This window comes from Lissotriton helveticus, chromosome 1_1 (genome assembly GCF_964261635.1).
Source record: "Lissotriton helveticus chromosome 1_1, aLisHel1.1, whole genome shotgun sequence".
Lineage (NCBI taxonomy): Eukaryota > Metazoa > Chordata > Amphibia > Caudata > Salamandridae > Lissotriton > Lissotriton helveticus.
The window spans coordinates 1,000,404,153-1,000,430,784 of record NC_136057.1 but is presented as its reverse complement, the minus strand read 5'-3'; the positions used below and the strand labels follow the sequence as shown (position 1 = coordinate 1,000,430,784).

Below are 26,632 nucleotides of genomic sequence, written 5' to 3'. Positions count from 1 at the left end.
TGTCCATTTGGTGTCAACGCTGCATAACAAGCATCTCGACCCAGGTACCAGTTGTAAGGTGGAAGTATGCACTGCAAATGAGGTATGCTGTAAAGGGGGGCAAATACAAGCAATGATGTCATCCTGAAGTGCCATATAGACGTCGCGATCAGCCACTAAAAGCGTAGTTTTGTAGGGTTTTTTTCTTTTTAGATATGATGGTCTTTTGTCATAAGAAATGCTACAGCCTCCTCTCTCAGAAAGTCAGTACCTGGAGATAGCAATGTCCCCTACTTGCTTGTCTGGTGGCAGTAGTGACCACTTGTAACTTCTCTCATATCCAACAGTACCACCTGGAGCTTGTATCACCTTTGTGCCAAATACTCTTCCTTGTAACATCAGGGCTCCTCCATCATGTCTCATAACATCAGTCCTGAATACTCGCTGTTCTTGTGACATCTGTGGCGACCTATAGTCTATCCTGTAACATCCGAGCGCCCCAGCATGTCGCGCAACATCAATGCCTCCTCGTACATGTGCCCTGACATTACTGTCCACTACTTGCTTGTCTGCGACTTCTGTACCTCATCTAAAATGTCTTGCGATATCATCAGTGCCTGCTAATCGATTGTCTCGGGAGATTAGTAGCCTCTCATTTTCCATCTTGGGTGATATTATGGCCTGGTGCAGCCTGTCCCTTGTAATAATATTGGTGACTACCCCGGCCTTTCTCTTTCGAAACAAGCACCAGCTGCCTCTAGGCAAAAAGAAACAACTATCTGCATTTGATCAACTGGGCTATGTAGAAGACCCTACACTATGTTTACATTCATACCCCATTTATAGGCTGCAAAATATTTCGATTTCAAGCAGGGAAACATTAAAAAAGCATCAAACATTTGAACATGCATCAAAAACTGGCACCAGACATTACAACATACCTGGCTCAGCTTGACAACTCGCTTCCTCCTGGCTCTGGGACATGTTGAGCAAAAAGGGATCAAACTTTGAATGAAAATTACATTTACAAAATACTTATTTTCCAAAGATCAGCTGTCTGCTCTGTGTTCTGCTGAGCTCGGTCAATGTTAGGAGTGAACTGAATCGCACAGAGAAGGGTTAGAATTCCGCGTCGCTCGGCATAAACATCAGCACATCCTGGTTTATCAGATCAGTATGGCTCAAAGGATGCTACACACAATGTAATGTTCAGGTTACAGACAGACAGAGCAGTGCCTGTGTGGAGCTACCTGGGACGTCCTCAATCCAAGAGAAATCAAAGAGGAGGTCTCTGTGGTTTACCAAAGGATACACAGCGCCCATTTTCAAAGGAACAGCAAGGTGCTCCTTCCCAACCAAACCAGAGGACAAAAGACCTTCTGTGCTTCATCAAAATCAAGAAACAGAAGTGCGAAAACAAAAGGAAACTCAATGCCCTTCCGAGACTTCACATCCAGAGCATCAACAGAGCGGCAATTGAGATATTTCTGGATAAGAAAGTGGCTGTTAATGACGCCCTCGCTAAACACATTTATACTGTTTCAAATCGGTACAATAAAATTCGCCATCTTTAACTGGTTCAGCAGGCCAGTGTGGTGTGTGGCAAGGCCACAGAAACTTGGTAAGCTTGTTTGGTTTATCATATTATGAACATGTCTCTTCCAGTGACCAAAATGTTGGGTTAAATGCCACTGACAGCATTGTGTAGGCAAACTACTTGATCTCTTAGTGCCAGTCCAATCAGAAGCGCTTATAAGCAAGATCAGCTGTAACAAGGCGCTTAATCCGCTTCAGAGCCTTATGCCAAATTCAACAACAAAAGTAAAACGCTATTTTGGCTGCACTGCAATAGATCGTGTGGAATCATATTTTAAATGTATAAGACTGTGAATTGCTTGTGTCAGGTCAATTACATTAGAGATACATTTTACGCAGCACCAGGAAATTCATTGGTATTTTTCCGAGGCAAACCAAGAAGGTATCACCGTCTTTCAATGTCTGCAATGGCCTAGATTTAGGTAAAGGTACGATCTGATTCAGAAGAGATTCATTCACGAGAGTGCTGTCTGAGGCCCTGTTACAATTACAGCCAAACCAGGCCTAGAGACAGAACTATTTCCACGAAAGGTATGGGAAAGTGTCCGAATTCATCCTCAGGTGAGCACCACAAAGGCAGGTGATGGGCGTCAGGAAGTAGTAGCATGCCTGGGTAGGAGCTTACTATTAAATACATTTTGAGCAATGGCAAACAAAGAAGGTGTTCCAACCTAACTGAATGGCTGAAACACAAGAAAGGTTTCCAGGCATACCAGGGGATTATTATAACCCAGCGGTCAATCACACAAAAGCGAATAACCAATCTTCCCAAGAAGCTGGATGAACGTCAAGTTCACCTGAGTTCCAGTAAGCTGTAAAGTTGAATTTTGCATGGAGCCTGCCATAAAGGTAAATAACTATATTTTTTGGTTTTGCCTGCACAGCGCTTGTGCTGTGCTTGTAAAATCTATTGTTTTTAATATAAACTTAAAAGGGGCTTTCATCCGTAATCTCTTTCCTGGCTTTTCCATTAGTTAATGTGCCTGCCACTTTCTGTTCCTCCATTTCTATTGGCTGTAGCAGATTTTCCTGCATTTACCAATGCTCGTTCCTCGTCTGCTTCTCTTATCAGTTTCCCATAGCCGAAATACTGTCAGCATCACTTTGGTGGAACTATTTTTAACGTTTTACCTCTTCTTGCTTTTCTGTTTGCAGCAGATTTATATAGCAACTTATTGAGAGATTAAGTGATTTGCCCAGAATCACAGAATGTTGCGCCGTCGAGACTCGGATCGGGATCCCCAGCTCTCTAGTCAGCAGCTCTGGCCGCTGCACCACATCCTCTCCACTTCCGTGTTGCTCGTCATTATTCTTCACAAGCGAAATCGGTGCATTACCAATGCTTGTATTTGTATGGGTTCCATGGCAAGGGCGTAGGAAGGGGGGCGCGGGCCACCCCGGGTGTCATCACTAAGGGGGGGGGGGGGGGGGGGGGGTGACAAAATGGCAAAAATATGGGTTTTAAACACATATTTTTGCAATTTTGTCACCCCCCTCAGTGATGACTCTTGCCACCCCTGGCTTGACAAAATGGCGTAAATATGTTTTTTAAACACATATTTATGCCATTTTGTCAAGCCGGGTGGTGGCAAGAAATTTTCCGCACCGGGTACCACCTGACCTTGGTACGCTACTGTTCCTTGGAAGACGCTGTACCCCGCTGAGGATCCCCTTCTGCCATCAAACTAGCAGACAACGCCAAAGAGTGGCCTCTCATCACGGAGAATACTGATAGAGGTTGGTCAGAACTGCCGAGGCTTCCGACTCCCTTTCCAATTTGCTCAGCACTGCAACCCATTTTTTACCAAACACCGTCGATTGTTCACTGCCCACCTGTTTGCATAGCCCTCGCCCTTCTCTTGGGAAGCCAGAAACAATTTAGCATGGCCGCCGAGACTCGAACCGGGATCCCAGTTCTCGAGTCAGCAGCTCTAGCCCCTGCGCCACATCCACTCCACTCCTGTGTTGCTTGTCATCATCATTCTTCACAGGCGAAACCAATACAGTACCAATGTTTGTTTCCCCTGTCATCACTGGAGAACACAGCAAACAAGAATGTGTATCTTTTTATTTTTAAAAATGGTCTAGTATATTAAAATAAAGGCAGAACAGATGATCAGATGATTTTAACAACCTCAGTGCCCCACATGGTACTAACCGATGGCCAGCCCAACATCACCTGGCCCATTTTTAGGTCATGCTTAGAGACAGCTTTCATTCGAAAAGCCTATTCTTGACAATGAGAATACTTACAGTGGGCTTTGGGTCAGCACACTGCATATCATTAGATGGCTTCTTGTGGATCTCATTTGCTAGCTTCCTTTTTTTGATGACTTTTTGCCATCTTATTGTGTTTCTCACTCCGCTGGAGCATAGTTTTGGTCACATTCTGTTAATTGAAGGACATTTATCTTTCGAAGCTCACATTCATGTTCTTTTTCTTTATGCCTTTAGCGCTCATTTGGAATGAATATGTTTTCTTGCTTTCGTCCTCTTTGCTTACAGCTCAGTTTTGTATTTTTTTTTTAATCAACCCATCCCCCATCTGTCACTCCCCTGACCCTTCTTGCTTACTGCCACCAATTGACGGTGTCTTTTAGATGCCCCAACTCCTCTGTGGCTCCCCTGATCCTCCCTACAGCGCATGGCTCTTTATTAAATATGGACTCCCTATCCACTGTGACCCATTTCCATTGTATTCACTCACTTCCCCACAAATCCTCTCTCGCTCCATGCTGGCCAGACTTTTGTCTTTGGAAATGCCACATATTTTTATAATGCAAAGACATTAGAAATGCCAAAAACAGTGACTGACCATGCTGAAAATATAAAAAATGTGAAAACATTTTTCTCTATTCTTTCAAGATGGCCACTAGATAGCGGGAAACAACATAACGACACATCACAGCAGCTGTTTGGAAAGTATAGAAAGCATTGTTTGCTATGCTTTCTACACTCTCAAGACGGCTGCCACGTTTGTGTCATGCAGTGTGATGACACATCATCACATTGCTCATAAACAAGTTAATCAAACTTGCTGCTAATGAAGATCAAGCGCTTAGACTGAGCCGTCTTTCCACGAGCATGGGAAAAATATCACTGTTGTATCTCAACGTATTACTGTATAAAGTAGAGTGTGTGGACTCGACCTGGGAACTAGGCTGATGTACCCACACAACATCCAGAATACTCTAGCCAAATAAGGCTTTGAAACACCCAAGCTCTTAACCTTCCTAAATGGTCAGCAATCACAACCAACACATATGAATATCCTTGGTATCAACTTAATGACATCGGGGAGGCTCAGCAACTTGGCATTTTAATAACAAGAATTTGATGGCAATGTAGCATCGGCCCTGTTGTGTGAATCTTCACAGGTGAAGTTTTTACAGGATCCTTTGCAATCATCTTACATGTCCACCAGCGCAATAGCTTAGATGAAACCAGTGGATGATGTTTTCATTCTTGAAGAAATTGACATGAGGCTCAAGCTCTTGCAGATTCACTCTTTTGTGAGTGCGATATCCAAGGCCTTATCCTCAAAGGCTTATACAGAGTGGATTATGGATCGCCACATGTTTGTTTCCTCAAAGAACCATTTTTATGTTATGTTAAAAATATTTATAAAGCGCACGTTCACCGATCGGTTTCTTGGCACTGAGAATAGGAGCAGAGATGCAGCACAAAATGTCATTCGAATGCTTGTGTAAAGAGCCATGTCTATAAAAGTGGTCTGAATCTGAGATAATAAAGTCATTCTGACGGAAGGCAGTATGCCTGTCTCTATGCGGGAGGCCCTGCTTATTACGCTCCTTAAACCAGGGAAGTCCCCTGCGGAGTGCGGCTCATATAGGCCATTATCCCTGATAAATGTGGACGCGAAATTGTATGCCAAGGTGCTAGCGACGCGCCTTGCTCTGCTCGCACCGGAACAAGCTGGCTTTATCCCTACTAGGAACCTTACATATAATATACGCACGATTCTGGGGACGATGCAACATGTGAAGCCGGAGAACAAGGCGTTGGCCATCTTCCTCGATATGGAGAAGGCCTTCGACTCCGTTGAATGGCCCTTTATGTCGAGAGTGCTCCGGAAGTTTGGGTTGGGCGAACCCTTCCTGCAGATGATAGGTGCCTTATATTACAAACCTAAGGCCCGGCTGCGGATTGGGAACAGGGTCACGGAAGCTTTTGATATAGGCAGAGGCACCAGACAGGGCTGCCCCCTTTCTCCATTATTGTATGCCCTGGTAGCCGAACCCCTGGCATGTGCGCTTCGGGAATACCACTCTCACGAAGGTATTAGTTTCCCTACATATAAGATCTGTATTTCCACATACGCCGATGATACCCTATTGTACATCCGGGACCCGGAGATCAACCTTTCTCCGGTGCTAAGGGAGGTAGTACAGTTCGGAGCCCTGTCCGGGCTGAAGGTGAACTGGACCAAATCGGTGGCGTTCCCGCTGACCCGGCAATTCGACAAGGATTACCCTGCATCCCGACCCTGACGTATTGGTGCGGGAGAACTATGGGGTCGCCTACACCAGATTGTCAGATGATGTGGACAGATGGTGCAGTCTCCCGCTGTCCCTAACGGGTCGAATCGCACTAATGAAAATGATTGTGTTGCCCAGGTTTTTGTTCCTTTTTAATATCATCCCGGTGATCCTTTCTAAGGCCTTCTTTAAAACGATTACTCAGACTCTCACGCGGTTGGCCTGGGGCGGTAGACAGCCCCGTGTTCAGTGGCGGGTCTCACGCTTCCGTATGAACAGGGTGGACTGGGTGCTCCGGACTTGGAGAGATACTATAGGGTTGCGCAGGCAGCACATCTGCACACATGGATCCACGGGGATCGCAATATCCCGCATGTGATACTGGAGCGTCTGTTCACGGACCCCCTTCCTCCCCCGGCCACAGTGTTTGAGCCGGCCACTCGCCGTGTGGGTTTCCTGGATTCTATCACGACCATGAACCATGCTTGGCATGCTTTGGTTAAGGGACAGGATTGTGCGCTACTGTACTCTCCTCTCGTTCCGCTAGACTGGGCCGTGTGGCTGGCGCCGTTGAGGGAGAAGGGGGTCACACGCGCCCTCAAACAACTCGGCATCGCCACACTGGGAGATCTGTTCCGGGACGGAAAGTTGGTGTCCTGGGATCAGGTTGCTCCCGCCGGGGTCCAGGTGACGCTACTGCACCGTTTCCACTTTCATAGGGTTCGTGCTGCATTCCAGGAGCTTTTAGGCCCGGACATGGCAGAACCTCACGAAATTCCGGAACTAACGTACGTGATTAAGACGCCTACATCTCGCAAATTGATCTCGCATTTATTCAGGGCAGGGCTGCTCCACACGGAACAGCAACCCTCGAAAGCCCGGATGGCGTGGCAGCACGACCTACATACACAGATAGATGATGCAATATGGAAATACTGCTGGCAAAACACTAGGAAGTTGTCGCTCAATGCCCGGCATAGACTAATTCATTTTAAATTCTTTCAACGTGTATATTACACTTCAGAACGCTTACATAGATACGGACTTCGCCCCACCTCGGAGTGTGATCGCTGTCATGCCCCTGTGGCAGATTTCCTGCATTTAGCATGGACTTGCCCGGGCATTCACAAATTCTGGGAAGACATTTTTTGGGAACTTGGCCAGATACTGAACACTGAGCTCCCTGTGGACCCGGCGCTGGCGCTGCTGGAACACTCCAGGATACTCCATCTGGCGGTACGTCGCTTGGCCGACATGGGCCTCCTCCTGGCCCGGTGAGTGATTGCGCTATGCTGGATGCGCGGCCCACTGCCGACGAAGCACAGATGGGCCAGAGATATGCTGTACTGCTGTACCCAATCGCAGAATTACTGCGAACTTCTCCCGCCAGGTAACAGACCTAAGAAATTTTGGGGTCTATATCTAACTTATCGATCCACCAAGGACAGTGCAGACACAGTTCAGGAGGGGACGGATGACGTCGGGGTCGGCAGGGAGAGGTAGTGGACCCCGGTGATAAGGTACTCATTACCCCATAGTCCTGACGGGAGCATTGGGGGGCACTCAACAGGCTATACGCTTTGGACATGGGGGGCGCCTGTGGGATGTTGGACACTGCTGCACACATTTCAACAAGGCTGCACATTTCAACAAGGCTGCACGTAGCACTAGGGGACTGCACGCGGGTCCGGGGGCTGCTGGCGGTAGGGAAGAGAGTGAGGGTGGGTGGACACGAGACCGGCATAACAGACTTGGTGGGATGGAGAACTAACCTAATATTGAGGAGAACACGTTGAGTAGATAGGCAGTCTGGTGGGGTGGGGTTGAGTGGGAACGTTGCGGATGTTGTGTTTTGGGTTTCATTAGCAGTGACACACACTACATCTTGTGGCTCGTCCATTATCGCGCCCACCCAGTTTACCCCTGTCCCGGGATGAAGGAGCGGGGCGGGGGACGCTGGCACACTGTGAAACTGGAATAGGTTGTACACTTTGCGTTAAGCGCCGCCGGACCTCCAGGTTGTCGGCTCATTGGCTGTGATTGTTAGACATATACAGTGTACTAATGCTGCCCTAGTTTGCTGCCGGCCCCTGGGTTGTAGGCGGAAAGCTGTGTATGTTAACTGATACCTAATAAAAGTTTATAAAAAAAATATATATATATAGTCATTCTGATATTGGGTGGAAGAGAATTCCAGAACCGAGGGGCCAATACAGAAAATCTAAAACCTTCTAGTCTCTTATTCTTAAAAGGGGGGATAGCCAGAAGGGTAAGATGAGAAGACCTCAAGTTACGGGAGGGAAAGTACTTTTGAATTTGGAAAGAAATAAACTCAGGGCAATTACCAAGGATGGATTTAAAAATGATACATCTAGTCTTAAAGGCCATGCGTTGTTTCACCAGCAACCAATATAGTTTCCTCATCAGGGGGGTAATGTGGCACCTCCTAGACTGTCTGCAGATCAGCCTGGCTAGCTGGCTTTGTACCAGTTGTAATCTCTTAGTCAAATAGTCCGGGAGACCAAGGTAGCTTGAATTTGCATAACATATTCGTGAGATAACTAAAGAGAGGCTATCCTGGAGGAGGGCTTCAAGGGTGATAAATCTACCAATTTTCCTAATCATCCTGAACTGGAGAAAACAGGATGACACTACTGCCCCTACTTGAGGCTTCATATAAAGTTTATGTCAACAAGGATTCCAAGACTTTTAACTGAGTTCTTTGGCTGAGGAGGCGTACCCATTTCAGTTGGCCAAAAATTGGAATTCCATAGGTTTAGTGTCCCTCTAGACAGGACAATCTCCATCTTATTGGAGTTTAGTTTAAGTTGATTGCTATTCACCCAGTCATGGATGAATAGCATTGTATTTTGGACATGCATAATGGTAGCCTACAGTCTCGTAATGAAATGGCAATTCTCAAAATTAAATGCCAAGAGAATCTGAATTTCATTAAAGACACGGAGGCTAACATTAACCCACCTCCTGACCCAGAATGATGGAATGTACCTTTTTCCAGAATAGTAAAAGATACATTAAAAAATGTTAAAAAAAGAAAGATAAATGTCATAGTTATAGATGGGAATGTATTTATTGATTGCCCTGTTGACCTCTTGTTCTTCAAGCTTGCAGAAATTGGAGTCTTAACGTTTTGTTTTCCTTCAGATAATACCCAATAGTTTGCTTCCAATAAGGAGCTTAGTCCCTCTAATGATGTTTGTTTCCAGTGGATTCAATCTTAGTTCATCCATAAAAAAGGGAGTAAGTTTTACATTTCAAAGAGGCAGATTTTCTGCACATGGACTTATTATATATTATGAACGTTCGATTCTAGGCTGTTTGTTTTATGATGTAAAGTTCTTTCAAGTGCTGCACGGAGTGGAATTAAAGTAATACTGCAGAATGTTAGCCTCCATGACTTTAATGAAATTCAGATTCTCTTGGCAGTTACTTTGGAAAATCGCTATTTCCCTCCATGGCTTAAAAAGATCTAGCACCTTAAAGTGTTCTGTAAACTCTGTGGGATAGAGCTCACCCAACCCAGGGATATACTCTTACTATACAGTACTCTCTTCAGCAAAAAATCTACTTACTTCTCTTGATCTCCTCAAGTTTTTCCATGTACTTGGTCATGCTGTTACCTACAAAGAAAAGGGCAATATTACTAACCATACAAGGTCACTGAAGGAAACTGTCTCAATACAACGGCAATGGAGAAAAATTGTTATAAGTAGCTTGGGGAAGAGATGGGGCAGAGACATGTCTGTATGCTTTTATTCTGTTCTGAGGATGCTCTCTGAAGACCCAGAAAATGTACTGAACACAAACCAACCTATTTCTTATGGACTGCTATACCCTTCGCTGTGCTCTTAGAGATGACACTGTTTATCAGAGATAAGTATCACTAGTCAATGCCCACAATAGTTCCACTGCCCAGATAAAACCCAAATAACAATATGCATTTGATGTTTTGTAAGCTTCACTCATAATATGAGAGTGCACAGGTTTGGAGTTAGCTCCGCCACATCTTCCCTGAATGAAGTTCTATTTCGCTAGCGGTTTGCAGATCGAGCAGTGACACACACTCCCCCGCCTCCCTGACCCACCTGCATAGAGGTCTATTCTAACTAAAATAAATGCAGGGAAATTAAAAACAAGAAACAAATTGGCATCCCCTCCATATTAAAAATGACAAATCTTTTACTGAATGTTTTTTACCTGGGGGTAGAAAACCATTTTAGCAAATTCCTCACAAAGGCACTTCTTGTCCTTGACATCTCCTCCCGCCATCCCCACTTCTCCTGACACATTCACTTATTTCCCTCCCATCAAAATTCATCTTAACATTTTTCAAAAAAATACACCTACCCTTCAAGGTTCTAACAGCATAAGGACAAGATGCACCGCTGCATCGGCACTTGAGCTCACACCCTGCCAAGAAACATTATCTTCCACCACCAACAACCTTCTCTGCTCCTCACAACGTTTCTTCCCAACAAAATACTACTCCCTTCCCTTCTCTAGTTCTGCCCTGCCCAGTCATTTTTCTCTTCATTCACTTAACCCCCACAACAGCTACCATGAACCAATGCGAACTTCCACCGAAGTGTCTCTGGGACACTTTGGTGGAAGTTCGTAAAGAAAAGCTGAGTTTCTGAGTTAGATATAGTTTTAGGACCACCTGCTTTCCATATAAATACTACATCACTAGGTTGCTGCTATGTAAGCACACAAACCTATAAGGTAGATTACCATAGTCTCTGAATCTGGCAGCCCAAACAGACATCCTCTTCTCGAAGACTGTTTTGCTAACAGGTTTTTAATCATAAATTAATAAAAAAAACCTTTGGATAGATATTGCTGATGTTTACCAAGAAATCATACTAGTTTGATCTTCGAGCCTGCTAACAGCTGAAGTTGTAATTCTTCATTCTATCTTCCGCATAGTGTGTCATCATTGCCATTGAAAAGATTTTTTTGGGTGCCCCCATGCGGTAACTTCTGCCTCTTTCATTGAGAGTTAGCAGGGATAGCACTACACTATAGCGCACCTCCTCTCCACCTAGCCTTGCCTCTTCTGAGGTTCATGAGAAGTCTATCATCCATCTAAGCTATCATTGCTTAGGATGGAGGAAAGGCATAAAGGGTTGTATTCACTGTCAAGGTGTTTGTAACTTGTGAAGGGATCCTCACTAAACCTTGGACATTTTAAAAGCGATCCAGTGTGGGGTTGCAGGCATGGGGTGAGATGGTAGACCCATCTCACAAATGCCCTTGCTTTTCAACCATCACGTTAAACGTGCACTAACTATTATCAGTTGGATTTCAGCACCAAACATATGAACTGTGCCTTTGTGTTTTTTAGTTTATACTTGTTATGATTTTTTTAATGTTCTGCTCCATAAGATCCCTGATGCTATCAGTATGCAGGCTGTGAAGTTCAATAAGTACAAACAAAGATTTCAACATTTTCTTTTCCCATAAAAGCATTTGTCTCCAAAGTACGACGTACATATTTATTCTGCAACTCTGCACCCGCGAGATTTCTTGCATTACAGGGGACTTGACACCAACTATAGAAAACAAGATCTCCAATTGGGCAATTTAATCCTAATCATCCAACATTATAATGAACTATTAACTTTGCTGGAGAAGGCTGTTTAGCCATAATCCGACATGTGATTGGTTACCTGTGTCAAGCCTGGTCCTGACGTGCTGATACTTTGGGTTGTTTGGAATCCTCTTCTTCAAATACTGTGAAAAGAGAAACAGACTAATCAATATTAAAGTAACCTTTCACAATAGAATTCATAATTTGACCAAGACTACAGGTCCTGATTCTACAATGGGGAGATTTCCTGAGATGGGATGCCAGTGTAACACTTGCACACTGTGTAACTCGGTCACGTAAAATGGTCTGTTTCAATGTTTCCTTACCACCCTGCCTGCCTCTGAATCCAGTCTACATGTGTTACTTCTTGGCAGTAAATTCATTGCTATTGCCCACCGCAAGGAACCGTGGCGAAGGGGCACGCTTTTTTTTTTTAAGAGTTACATTTTTTCCCTAATACTGCATTAAGTGTTACCTTGGCCAACACTGTTAATTCAAATTAAGGGTAAAATGTGATTCGTTCAACTGCACTCTTTCTCGTTCAAATATGTTCAAGAACGTCTCCTTTCTTTTACACATTGGATTAACAATCCCTTAAAAACACTGGAGATGGATGTTTTGAAAATATTTGATGAAATATTGGATTATTCTGAAAAACATCATTTAAAAAAGAAAAGTCACGAAATATAAGATACCATATTTTCTTACAAACCAGAAAACAGATTTTGTATGAAATGACTTGAAATGTTGGTTATCGGTCTGAAACGTAACCCATTTGAAGCTAAAAAGAAAAAGTTGCTTACCTTTGGTAACAATCTTTCTAGTGGATACTCTTTCTAACAGCATATTCCTCACCTGAATGTCTCAGATGTTAGACTGAATCCAGAAATATTTCAATAGCTCTCCAGACAGGTAGTTCTGTAGGCTCCATTTTGGCATCAAAAGCAATGCCTTTGTGATGTCACTGGAGTTGTAGAGCGCCCCCACCGGTACGCTGATTTCAGTTTCCCATTAAAGTTTTACAAGTCTTTGAGGGGAACGAGCTGAGAACGACATTCGCTGAGTAAGGTGCAGTACTATTTCTAGGATTGTGATCTTATACAAATGTTCGACTTACTAACCCAGTCATGAAAATTGGGATGAGGGCGGCTCGGTGAGTAATCTGCAAGTAGTTAGAGTATCCACCACAAAGATCCTTACAGAAGGCAAGTAACTTTTTCTTCTAATGGATATTTCTACCTGCATATTCCTCACCTTTTGAAAAGATTCCCCATGTACTACCCAACCAGGAGGAGGGTGAATGGCTGGTTACACTAAACTGCCCGAAGGAGAGAGCATGCAAAGGGAACTTCCCTCCGTACCACTGTGTGCAAGGAGTAATACTTTGCAAAAGTGTGGCGGGAAGCACAAGCTGCCACTTTGTAGGTGCTGAAACGTGGAGCATATTAAAACATGGAGAAAGAGATTGAGGTCCAATTTTGGCATTTGGAAGGAAGCGTTGTACAACCTCAAGCATCAGATACAGGAGCTGTACAGGGCCATCACAGTCCCTGCAAAGCGTTTAAAGCCTGAACGTTTGGTGGGGTAACATCCTGTTCTGCACATAAAATTTTGTTTTGAATTTGACAAAATGTCGAAGAATTCCCGGAGGAAAGTTGAAGCTCCAGATTCAGGTGGATGACTAGGAATAGAAGGAAACTGACATCAGGGAATGTGTGGCGGCGCTTTATGGCTACATTGACATTACAATGATGTCAAAATAGATTTCAGGTGTACCCAAATGCTTTAATTAGTAGGGCACCTTTGGCCATTAATCTTTCTAACTACACCCAGACCACTAAGATAAAGTCCTTGGGACGCTCCTCCAAAAGTGTTCCAATAACTGTGCAGGGTGTAGGACCCAATGATGAAGCATGTCATGCATTTTGTGTGGGTGAGAGTCCTTTATTTTTTTTTTTAAAGGACATTTTTTCCTGGTTGGAGATAGGTACTGAAGTAACATATTCCTACTGATAGGACTCTTCCTGAGCGTTTATGTTAACAAAATGATAACAGATAAGAATTAATTACTAATTGAAAATTAAATGTAGTAATAATCTGTAGTGGAGAGTGGAATTTCATTAGAAGTCTGCAGTGCTAGACAAAATAAAATGATGTTCCGGAGATCTACTCATGTATATTTGATTTCCTCAAACTCTCCCTCAATTCTGTAATTACTAAGACTTGCACATGAAACTAAATAAATAACTAACTTCTTCTTTTGGAGTGTATGAAATATCTGGAAATGTTTTTAATTAATGTATACCTGTTACTTTTTCGGTTCTCGTCTGCCTCAGATATAATGAAGGAACACTTATTGAATCTCTCTTCTACCAACTAGCTTTGCTGTGTTTTTTAATCAGTAGCAGATGATTACTCAATTTTTGTCTTCCAGCATATGAGTGCTTTTTGAGCTTTTAATGCCATTTACTTCTACTGGTTATAATTGCTTCACTCAAGTCACAGCACATTTGAAGATACAAATGTAATATTGACAAGGAAAACCTTCAATATTTATGTTTTTTTGTACTTTATTTGCAGTATGTTTACTGTATTCTGCAAGAGTAAAGGGCCAATATGCTGAATGATCTAACAGTAGTTCTCAAAACCCCAGCTAACGTCAAACAAAGCAATATTCTAGAATACTAATTTGGGGGATTATTAGAGAAGCAATAAAGGAAGAAGGGGATTGGTTTTTTCTCTATACTGGATGACCCCGTTAAGATGGATATCTAGGAAGACTTCTGAACCTCAACCAAGAGCCAAAGTTGTCAATTTTTAGGAGAGAAAGAGGGAGAAAGAGAAAGAGAAAAAGAGAAAAAGAGAAAAAGAGAAAAAGAGAGAAAGAGAGAAAGAGAGAAAGAGAGAAAGAGAGAAAGAGAGAAAGAGAGAAAGAGAGAAAGAGAGAAAGAGAGAAAGAGAGAAGAGAGAGAGAGAGAGAGAGAGAGAGAGAGAGAGAGAGAGAGAGAGAGAGAGACAGACACTTGGCACATATTTTATGCAAACACGGCCTTTAGGTCAACAGGTTATTTTATGTAAAGTTCGAGGGCGCTGGAACAGATCAATAGAAGTATAATGATCATTTTGTGCATTACAAGAGGGATTAGCTAGGACTTGTACTCTCTGCATTGACTTGGGATCAAAAAGACAAAAATGTAATGGAAGTTCCTCGAATAACGATGAAAAGGAAATGGTCATTGTGTTGTTGTCAAGGGTGCACACTTATTTTGTGAGTTGAATGACATCAAACCGACTCACTACTTTTTCAGTGAGGATATCTCAAAGAAGCTAGTGAAACTAAGGTTGAGGCAATATTGGTTGCTATGTACTGAGAATCCTTTCACTGTAATCAGTTCTGGAGAGTCCCTTGCAATGCTCACTGGAATAAAAAAAGGTTTTGAGCTGTAGTTTCTGCATATACATTACAGGAAAGCTGTTATGCAAACTGTATTAAAACAAGGACTCAGGAAGATCACCCAAGATCGCACGATGTACTGAAATCCTCGAGGGCCTTACGCACAATGTTAAAAGAAGCTATTCCAACCACTGATTTTTACATAAGGCATTACGAGAGGATGTTTTTTGGGGGGAAGGTGGGGTTAAAACTCAAGACATGTCATAGAACTAGAATGAATGAGATTCCGGAGAGTAGTGCGCTGATGGCAGTTTATACTTTTAAAGAGAAGAACAATTGTCTTTCAGTCCAAGGAGAGTGCCAGGTATATTCCTTTGGCTTGTACATGTCCTGAGGGAGCAACAACGATGCCAAAATACTGTGCTTTTCTTCTGCCCACCCTGATCTATCTGAACTTCCTAAAAAATATACTGGGTATCTCTGAACACATCCTAGGGTGGAAGAAAAAGAGAAAGAAACACACTAATCAATGGAACTTCCATATGGATTCATAGTCCCTTGGACAGTGCGCAACTTCTTTTAGTGCAGTTACTAGGAAATTTACTGAACATATTAAATGATAACTGTGGGTTTAGCAGCTTTTACCTGGCATTGATCTATTTAAGAATAGAGAAGACTTCAGGTAAGGGTAAATATAGCTTTTGAGACTCAATTCTGATCAAGTGTATTCCCTTCATACCTCAACAACTGGGAACATGCATTGATCCTTTCAACAAAAATACGTGTAGATATGAGCCTCTCTTCAAATGAGAACATAACACAATCAACGGTCCAATGTTTGCTCTTAGTTTACAAAAATATTCAAATTCATTTTCCACTTACTTCTCTTACTCATATAAAAATATTACTGAAGTACCTATAGAATAGTCTTAATTGTATTTTTGTTCTTGTGGAACTCGTAAATAATAGTGCAGGGTCAATACCCCACCAGAAAATGAAACCTTGCTTTCACTTCTTAAGAAAGAACTCCAAACAGCTCAGCAGCTGGCCACCCTCACCAGTGATTAGCTGCGCTTTATAAGACCTGTTTTGATTTGAAACAGCTCAGTCAACTGCGTTTTCTTCCGAGATGCTGCAAAATAAGGCAAGCCTGAACCAGACTTCACTGGGCAGGAGGACATATAGGTGTGGTACCACCTCAGCAGCAGGAACCAGAGAGTTTTGATGGCAAGCAATTCCGTCTTCCACTACGTCTAATATATACTGCCCTACTTCCGCAAGGACTATGAAACAGAGATCATCAAACAAATCAGTGAGAAAAAACACTACAAAGTACTACGCACCAACCCCCTTGCAGACATCCGCAATGAGATTTTACAAATAAGTACTATGGCCAAAGAAGCAGGATATATCTCCAAGAAAGACTTTGAATTCCTCAATGCTGAAAATCCCAGTGCTCTACACCCTACCCAAGGTTTATAAAAGCACGACGACTCCCCCCCCCTCCAACCCCCCTCCCCCAACCCCCTGCCCCACCCCCGGTCGCCCTATACTATCAGGCTGTGGATCCATTCTGGAACCCATTGGGGTGTATATAGATTACTTCATTAAGGAATATGTTCCCCTACAGGAAACATTTTTCAAAGATACCATGTATATATTAACCTGGTAGCTGGGATGCCACACAATTTGGAAACTGACATGTTGGCTACTTTAGACATCAGTTCACTATACACCAACATACCCCAGACTGAGAGTATAGCAATCATTAAACAACTGTTAGAAAGCAGAGCTAGACCCATCCAGGTACCCACCACATTTATCATCACACTATTACAGATTGCCCTACAGAGTAATTACTTTCTATCAGGTGGCAACTACTACCAGCAGTGCTCTGGCACCAGCTTGGGAGCAATTTTTGTGCCAAATCTGGCAAATATCTATATGAACTATGTGGAGCAAACATTTGCTCTCAACATTGACAATGTATACCGCTCCAACATTAAATGTTGGAAGCGGTACATAGATGACATCTTTCTGATTTGGACAGGAAGTGAGACAGACTTTGGCATTTTTGTCACGTACCTCAACACCCTCCAGCCCCATCTCACATTTACACCCACAGTACATAAATCCACCATCGCATTCCTCGATTTAAACATCAATCATGACAAAGGGAGACTATACACTTCCCTCCATAGGAAACCCACTGAAAAGAACACCCTCCTTTCATACAAAGTCAACATCCACGTGCACTAAGGGATGGACTGCCCGTCGGCCAATTCCTTAGGATACGCCGCAATTGCACCCTTAAAACAGACTACATGCGAGAGGCGGAGACACTAAGGACCAAACTAGTCACAAGAGGGTACCCCATAAGACTTGTAAAAAAGTCTCTCAGACGCGCCTGGCACTGCCCCAGGGAAGAACTTCTCAAGACAAAAGAGAAACCCAATCTTAACAAGATTGTATGTGCCACCACCGTTGGTACACACACTAATCAAGTCTGCAACCTGATCAACAAAAACTGGAATATTATCCAGTGTATTGACCCTACAATAGACACACCTCTGTTTGCCTACAAACGAGGAACAAATCTAAAAGATCATCTGGTCAGGTCATCAACAGACTTAATCACCAACAGGACAAAACACGGACTACTGCATGGGGCCTACCCAAAATGAAAGGACACCACAAATGTGGCAACTGTGTTTCCTGCAATTTCACGTTCAATACCAACACATTTGAACATGGTAGTGTAACACATGATTTATAATCATTCTCTCACTGCAATACAAAGAATGTTGTTTATTGTATATGGTGTCCATGTGGCCTCCCCTACATTGGACAAACACAGCAAGCGGTAAAGGCTCGCATTGGCCAACATCGCAGCCGTATACGCAGATCAGTTGAAATGCACCACTTGTGTCTCATTACAATTTAAAAGGTCATACTGCTGATGAAATAAAGTGGCAAGTAAATTGAGATCGCCACTCTTCCAGAAAGAGGAGGTGACATCCTTCAGATACTCCAACGGAATGAATGCCGCTGGATAGACAAGGTTAATTCAATAAATGAAGGGCTTAATTCTGCTGAGGAATGGAGAGCATATATTTCACTTCCCTTTGCTAAACTACTGTCTGTGATATAACAAATGTGGCCTGAATTCACCTGTATGTCTTCTGACACCAGACTATGCTTGCCCCAACAGCTTTATTTAATTCATTTTTGCTGTGACATTTGAACTGTATATATTAGATCTACTCTCATGAAATACGTGTTCACTAACTAAGAATTACAACTGTGAAATGTCTGCACGCATACAATGTTCACAATCCATGAAGTGCTAAGTATGCGTGTGCATATTATAAATACTGGCGAAATTCGGATTTTTGTAAATATATGAAGTATATATGTAATTTTACCTGTTCTTCCCTATTTAGTACCCATGCCTTAATTTCCACCTATTAACAGAGAATTCACCGGGGCGTGGCTACAGCGCCGACCGGGATGGCTGCGTGAGCGAGTTGCTCCGCGCCATGCCCCGTCTTTTCTCCTGCCGACCGATGCCCCGAGCTGCCTGGCGGACGGAATCGTGGTCCGGGGGGCTGGTGACCTGTTGAGGAGCGTTTGGCTCCGTCGGGACCCTGGCCGGTGGCCGCGGGCGGACCTGGTGCTCGGCTCGCTTGGCGAGCAAACAAAGCCAAGATGGCGGCGCCGACTGCCTGAGAGCTCCGGGAACGGAGCGGTTTGGGGCACCGGTGCGGAAATAGGCTCCTGCGGAGCACTTGTGCAGCTGTGTGCAGAGCGGGGGCCCATCGGGGCGGACCCCGCGCCGCGGAGGAGACCGGCGGAGAATTGCCGGCGTGTACGGCGTGTGTGGCGCCCCTCCCCCACTGGATCCTGAGACGGCTGAGGAGCGGAGCCTGTACCTGCGCTGTGCCGGCGGCGGCACGGCTGACCTGGGAGGCCGCCTGCCCACTGGCTGAACCGCCATAAGGGCCAACAGGACACAGAATTGGACGGTGAGCTGGTGGGGCGCTGGGGGGGGCGGCTGCCCAAGGCGCCTCACCTTCCAAGGGCCCGGTGCGTTGGAGGTGGCTGTCGGCCCGATCGAAGGAGGGGGTCCCGCCCGCTGGACAGTGGGGAAGCGCCGGGCTGGTGGAGTGGTGCTGAGCCCCACGGCGCATAGTGTCTCGCAGGGGCCGGTGTTGCCCGGGGCCTCGCCTGATTCACTGGACGCCCCTTTCATGGACTCTGCCCCCCCTGGCCCTGGTGTTCCCTGAGTAATTGTGGGGCATTGTGGAGCGCACTTCCGGACTGGAGCTGGTTGGAGGATTGTGCGTGGGGTGCAGTTGACGCCGCGTGCCCCGCTTGTCTTGAGGACTGGTGAGCCGCGCTCGTGGGGGCGCTCCGCTGGGTGTTTCTGGTGGGCCTCGCCTTTGTCCGGAGGGGCTGCTCGAGTGGCCGAAGATCTGCATCCAAGATGGCCGCGCAGGGAAATGGCGACGCCGAGCCATCTGGACAGGGGAGCCGGAGGCCGGAGGATGTGACTGGCGGCTTCCCGACGGAGTCCTCGCCGCAAGAACAGAGGCTCAACCTCCGCCTTGACGCAATCTTAGCCGCGATAACCGCTACGAAGGAGGAGCTGCGCCAGGATATTGCGCAGGTGGCGTCCGGGCTCGGCCTGCTGAGGGCGGACCATGCCAAGCTCTCGGACCGGGTGAAGTCCAATGAACAACTGCTCCAGGAGCTGAAACCGGCGGTAGTCACGGTGGAGCATAAACTTGATGACGTTGCCCATCGCCTGGCGACCTTGGAGCGTAGGGTGGAGGGAGCGGAAGGTCGCGACCGCCGGAACAACGTGAGGGTGGTGGGGCTTCCGGAGAAAATTGAGAAGGATGATGCAGTGGCCTATTTGGAAGACTGGTTCCGCACTGTGGTGGCGCCTGAGGGCCTGTCCCCCTTCTTCTCCCTGGAAAGAGCGCATAGGGTGCCCGCGAAGCCTCCCCTGGAGGGCCGACCGCCCCGGCCGGTGGTGGCCAGACTGCTGCACTACAAAGATAGGGATCTGCTGATCCAAAAGGCAAGAGATAGTGGGCCCTTTCAAGTGGACAACAGCAAGGTGACGATATTTCCGGACTATACGCAGGAGGTGCAGCGGACCAGGGCTTCTTTCCTGTCGGTGAAAAAGGAGCTGAGAGATGAGGGGATTCAATACTCCTTGCTTTTTCCGGCCAAGCTGCGGATTATCGTTGACGGCAAGACTCAATTTTTCCAAACGCCCGATGCAGCTTGGTCCTGGCTGGAACTGTATCGAGCGGGGACGGATCGGGCGCACAGGCCGGCCAGAGATCGGGGACAACCGGTCAGGGTCAGGAAGTCGCAGCGCATCCGCTCCCGGAATCGACGTCAGCGGGCCGAGCGAGAGGCGCAAATGCTGGCCGATAGACGGAGTGCGTTGGAGGCCACAGCGAGCATAACGGGATCGCAGCAAGAGGACGCCTCCAGGGGTTCGGCTTCGGAGAGTGAAGGTTTGAAGACTGGTGATGAGGACTCGGAGGTGGGGGGAGCGCAGGGGCCGGAGGTTACTCCACAGACATCCAATGGTATCTTTAATGGATGAGGCTTGTGGCGGCTGGACTTTGGCATGGCCTGGACGCTCCTGACTTCTATTGGACTGCCAGGTATGGGGCTGCATCGGCAGTACGGGGCTATGGGTGCGGGGTGGTTGCTCTGTCGTCCTGGTTCGGGGCTCCATAGTCCCCATCAGACCCTTAAGGTCTTCTGTGGTGTCGACCACAGATTAGTGTGATGTGTGGGGTGTTTGAGGTTTGGAACGGGGCTGAAGCTGGGTTACTAGGCCCTGTCCTGGGGAGGGGGAGGGTGGGAGTTGCAGGGTATGTTTTGAGGGGGTTGTACAATTGCTGCGATGCGGGTCACATTTATTGGCATGCGCCACTGTTGGGATTGATGCTCTATGGGGACGTTACCTAATTTGAAATGTATCACATGGAATGTCCGGGGTATTCGTACTATGGTTAAGCGCCACAAGGTGCATGCCTACTTGGTGAGGCGGGGCGTTCAGATAGCAATGCTTCAAGAAACTCACTTGACACAGCAGGAATGTGGGGCATTGCAGAGGAGGTGGCGGGGTCAGGTGTTTGGCACGACTTACTCAGCATTTGCCAGGGGGGTGTTGATATGGGTCAGAGCGGGCACGCCATTCCAAGTAACGAGTCAGAAGATAGATCCAGAGGGTCGTTATGTAGTGGTGGAGGGACGGCTGTGTGGAAGGGAAGTAGTGCTGTGTAACATCTATGCCCCCAACACTGAGCAGGCCCACTTCTTTGAGAGCTTGTCGCGCTCACTGGCGTACTATTTGGCAGGCCCTATCCTCCTGGCGGGGGATTTTAACTCCATTTCGGATGTGCTGTTGGACAGGTCACACCCGCCTTTGGTGGACTCCCCAGTGCGCAGACTTGCGACCCATAGACGGGACTGGCAGGAGAGGTGGGGCTTAGTGGATGTATGGAGGGCGCAGCACCCCGACACTCGGGACTACTCCTATTTCTCGGCGCTGCATGATTTGCATGTTCGTTTGGATTCGGTGCTGTGTTGTGAGTCACTGGTGAAGGTGGTGCGGCACACTGAGTACTTGTCTAGAACCATCTCGGACCATAACCCGCTGCTGATTTCAATACAATGGCAGCTGGCGAGATCGGCGGTCCCCACATGGCGACTCCGTCCGGAGACGTTGGAGGACCCAGCGTTCTGCGATACGGTCCGTCAAAGCGTTGACGACTATTTCACGAACAATGCTGGGTCGACGGCGACCAGAGCTAATGAATGGGATGCGATGAAAGTGGTGGTGAGGGGGATATGTATGGGCCGGTTTCTGACTGTGAGGGGAACCGTGCTGTCTGACCTCGCGAAAGCGGAGACGGTGCTGAGAGGGGTGGAACAGCAGCGTCCAGAGAAGCCGGAGCTGCAGGACAGCCTGTTGCGTGCTAAGGAAGCGGTGGCGACTGAGACAGAGAGACTGCGGTGCTATGACTAAGTTGTATGCGGTGAAAGTGCATGAGGAACGTGATAAGGTGGGCACGCTCCTTGCGAAGCTGGCTGATCCAAACCCTAGGGGTTGTCCGGTGCTGAGTGTACGAAAGGGGGATGGGGTGGTGGTTTGTTCACAGTCCGCCGTCCTGGAGCGCTTTCAATCCTACTACGCGGGCCTCTATACCAGCCACCTCGAGGTGGAAGCCGCGGACATTAGCGATTATTTAGATCAAATTCCTTTGCCGGTATTGGATGAGGAGGAGGCTCGGGATTTGGGGGGCCCTGTCTCCCTGGCCGAAATTAGAGGGGCGATTAGCCATATGGCGCGGAATAAGACCCCTGGGGTGGATGGGCTGCCGATCGAGTTCTACGCCAAATTTATCGAAGTGCTGGCGCCAAGACTGCAGGCTGTATATGCAGAGGCGAAAGAACTGGGGCGACTGCCTGATTCTATGACGGAGGCGCTGGTTGTGCCCCTGCTGAAACCGGGCAGGGATGCTTTGGATGTCGCTTCTTTTCGTCCGTTGTCTATGTTGACTGTGGATTATAAGATTCTGAGCCGAATCCTGGCCACCCGGCTCCTGCCATTGATGACCTCTTTGGTACATAGGGATCAGGCGGGATTCATCCCCTCCAGGAGTACCTCGATGAATATCCGTCGGCTGATTGGGGTCATTGATAGTGCTGCCTTGTCGGATCCGGGCCCGGTGGTGCTGGCGGTTGATATTGAAAAGGCATTTGATAGTTTGGAATGGGATTTTCTAGATGGTGTGCTGTTGAAGTTCGGGGTTGGGGAGGGGTTCCGAGGCTGGACGAGAGTGCTCTATTCATCGGCTAAGGCACGGGTGCGGCTAGGGACATTGGTCTCCTCGGTTTATCCGGTATGTAGGGGCACGAGGCAGGGCTGCTCGCTATCCCCTCTGCTCTTTGCTCTGGCGATGGAACCCTTGGCGGCGCAGGCAAGGCTGGGAGTTGTTTACGACGGGATTGTGCAGGGACCTGACTCGCATTATATATCGTTGTACGCTGACGACTTGTTACTGTACTTGGCGGATGCTGGGAGGGCTCTGGAAGGCGCGGTGGATATGCTGGGCAGGTTTGGGAGGCTTTCGGGTCTCAGGGTGAACTGGACTAAGACTTGTGTGTTTCCGCTGCGGAAGGCCACGCTCTGCCCACAGCTCACGAGGCCGGTGGTGTGGGAACCATCTTGTTTTCTGTACTTAGGGGTGCGCGTCTACCATGCCACGACGGACCTCCTTGAGGGGAATGTTGGGCGCTGTATTAGGGCGTTGAGAGGCAGTATGGACTTCTGGGCCTCCCTCCCGCTGTCTGTACTGGGCCGAGTGGCGCTGTTGAAAATGGTGGCACTCCCGAGACTGCTCTACTATTTTAGAACGCTGCCGGTCTGGATCCCGCAGGGCATCTTTCGGGAGCTGAGGATGATGGTGACCGGTTTTCTCTGGGGCCACGGCCGCAGAAGGGTGGCACTGACCACCCTGCTGAGACCCAAGTGTGAGGGAGGGATGGCCGTCCCCGATTACGAGTTATACTATTTGGCAGCGCAGCTCCAGGTCCTGACGCAGAACGTGGCCAGAGAATTCAGGGGGCCCGAGGTTGGCCGGGGGGTCGGAGTTCAGAGGCATGTCTTGTCGTCTATCGTGATGCAACAGAGACTGGCCAGTAGGGAAGTCACGATGGAGGAGTGGACACTCAGATTGTGTTGGAACAGATGTATGAAAAGGGCTGGGAAGCGCCGACCGTACGCCCCGGAGATTCCGTTGGGAATGCTCACTGCCTTACCGCACGGGGGTGATTGGTCCCAATTGTTGGAGTGGGAGGACCTGGGCTTGCAGATGGTAGGTGACCTGTATGTGGATGGGGTGCTGGCCCCGTTCCAGACCTTGCAGGAGCAGTTCGGCCTGCCGAGTGGCTCCTTCTTGCTGCATGCGGCGGTGGTCGCGGCTCTGTGGAAGCACTGGGGGGGCGGATTAGCTGAACCGGGGGTGTCGGCGGTGGGCCAATATGTGGTGATGGCCGCGGGCACCGTCAAGGCGGTGACCTGCCTCCACAATAGGATGCTGAACGAGGGTCTGGCTCCGTTGGTCGAGTTGCAGTCGCGTTGGGAGGCCAGCATCGGTAGATCAATTCCGGACTCTGTTTGGGGTCAGGTGCTACACAGGGCCTGGAAAGAGACGAGGAATGCGAGATTCCAACAGGTGCATTATTTTGTGCTTCATAGGGCATATTTGACCCCGGAGAGGCTACGTAGACACTTCCAAATGCTTGACGCCATGTGCCCGAGATGTTTGGAGCCCGAGGCAGATTTTGATCACATGCTGTGGGGTTGCCCGAGGTTGGGGGACTACTGGGCCGAAGTGGGAGACCTCTTGAATGCGGTCACAGATCGGGAGGTGGATTTTGATATGGCCGCGTGCCTGCTTCTTTGGTTCCCGCATACCAAAAAGACCAAGGTGACGAGTAAATTCATTGGGTTGGGTCTGATATTGGCGCAGCGAGAACTCACTTGGCATTGGAAGTCTAAAGAGGGGCCGTCTGCACGGAGGTGGAGGAACGAATTGGTGAAGTGGTCGGGCTGTGAGAGTGTGTCACGAATGCGCCAGGCGACTAGAACGGGTAATGAAAAGAGCTTAGATCTGGCACGGTCATGGGAGAGGGTGGTGCAGGCATTGAGGGATCACTTAATTGAAGGCGAAGAAACTGAACAGTTATGAACAGGGATTCCATGTGACCGCTTGTTTGTTTAAACTTCCTGATAGTTGTCAACCTAGAGCAGGAGAGGATTGAGGATACCCGCGTTAGCAGCAGTTGGGGGGGGGGCTTAGAGTAGGAGTTGTGAGAAGGGGTGGGTTGCCAGCGACTTCCCGGAACCGGATAGCCCAGGAACATAGTCGTGTTGATTTTGTGATATGACATTGAAGTGACCTGGGATTGGGTGGGGAAGGGATGGTTGGTTGTTTTGGGATAAAAGCAGAAAAGAAGTACTACACTTGACCCGTGTCCCGCATAGGGCGTGCACCGAGGTACCTCCAGCGAACTGTTTCATTGACGCGCCGCCCAGCCTCCGGGATGTGGGCTAATCGGCTGTGTATTGCATTGTTATAAGTGCTGTGTGATGGGACCCGCTGGGGCATGGGTTGCTTTGTTGGTTGTGTTTCTTCCTGATTCTGCAATAAAAATATATTTCAAAAAAAAAAAAACCAGAGAATTCACCACTGTCATTAGCACAGCAACACCACCATTGTGCCACACTTTCTACTTCTTCACCTCCCACTAAGGTCTTTTTTCACTCTTTACCGATCACGGAAATGGAGCACCGGATTGCTCGGTGCATCGGTTTTCCTCAGCTAGGTCTGCCGGTTTCCCTTGGCAAAAAGAGCGGGAAACCTTGTATATAACAATCCTCTCTGGATTAGGATCTCTGTCATTGTATCCAATCAAGTTGACTTATGCAACTGTTTCTGAATCTACACGCGGAACGCTGTCCCGCTTTTCTAATCCTCTACCGGGGTAAGAAATGGCACATCCAGACCGCTTAGCCCTTGCGCTCAGCCCTTATTTTAGCATACTGACCCCTATATCATTATTATTTGACTTTCCAGAGAAAGTCTCAGTGCATTGTCACGGTTAATCCCCAAAGGGATTCTGCAACTCTACGGCTGTGGCGTAAAATCAATTGAGCCCCTCTGGCCTACCTACATACCCCATTGGATTGACAGCCTGTCCTCACATTGAGGTAAGAACCTCGGTTAAACTTGTATTTGATTATACATAGTGCATTGTCCAATTATCAGTAATTGCAACATTCTTCTTTTCTCACAATCACAGTACCCGGATGGGTCCTCATGTATGTAAACCTTTTTTCTCTATTCTTCACGTGTTGCACATCATTTTCACAAGGCTGTGCAATCATAAATTCAGGTACCTTTTATCCAACGGCCTTTGTTTGCCTTTTTTCGCATTTGTGCTGGTATATGGGCCTTGTGCTCTTTTTATTTCATTCCCATTTAGATGTCCCTTCATCAATAGTCCTGAAGAGACCCCACATTGTTTTGAGGGTCGAAACGCTGTCGACAAACAGAAGAAGCGAACCATTTTCCCAGCACATATCATTGTATATAGCTGCTGTTCACATGGAATTTTTTTGATAATGGTCGACTTGCATTAACTGTGGAAACCTTGTATATAATATTCACATTGTCACTTAGGTTTAGGTTCCCTTTATCACTTGGGACACTATGCACAAATGTTGTTTTGATGTATAATGTTTACTCCTAACTTTATTGTTTTAAAAAATCCATAAAATATACTAGACTGGAATCGGTGCGTTAGTGGTTCTTTCACGCTCTGCCATTATCTAACCCTCTCTATTGCGATTGTGCTTATGTATCATAACCTCATAGTATATCATTCCACAGGAACCACTGTTTTTCCTATATAATACTACTTCCGGTTTTCGGCACTTGCGAATGTTTATTC

The 26,632-nt window shown here is 46.9% G+C and overlaps 1 protein-coding gene across 2 annotated transcripts in view; it reads right to left on the bottom strand.

The window, feature by feature from the left end:
• The window catches only part of CEP41 (centrosomal protein 41), a 153,471-nt gene that overhangs the window by 63,802 nt on the left and 63,037 nt on the right, over nucleotides 1-26,632 (bottom strand). For both annotated transcript variants that reach the window (XM_078677529.1, XM_078677532.1), the window contains exons 2-3: nucleotides 11,765-11,828; nucleotides 9,668-9,715 (exon numbers count right to left, since the gene is read on the bottom strand). In XM_078677529.1, coding sequence (XP_078533655.1) covers nucleotides 9,668-9,715; nucleotides 11,765-11,828 — 112 coding nt within the window. The remainder of the gene's footprint in view (nucleotides 1-9,667; nucleotides 9,716-11,764; nucleotides 11,829-26,632) is intronic.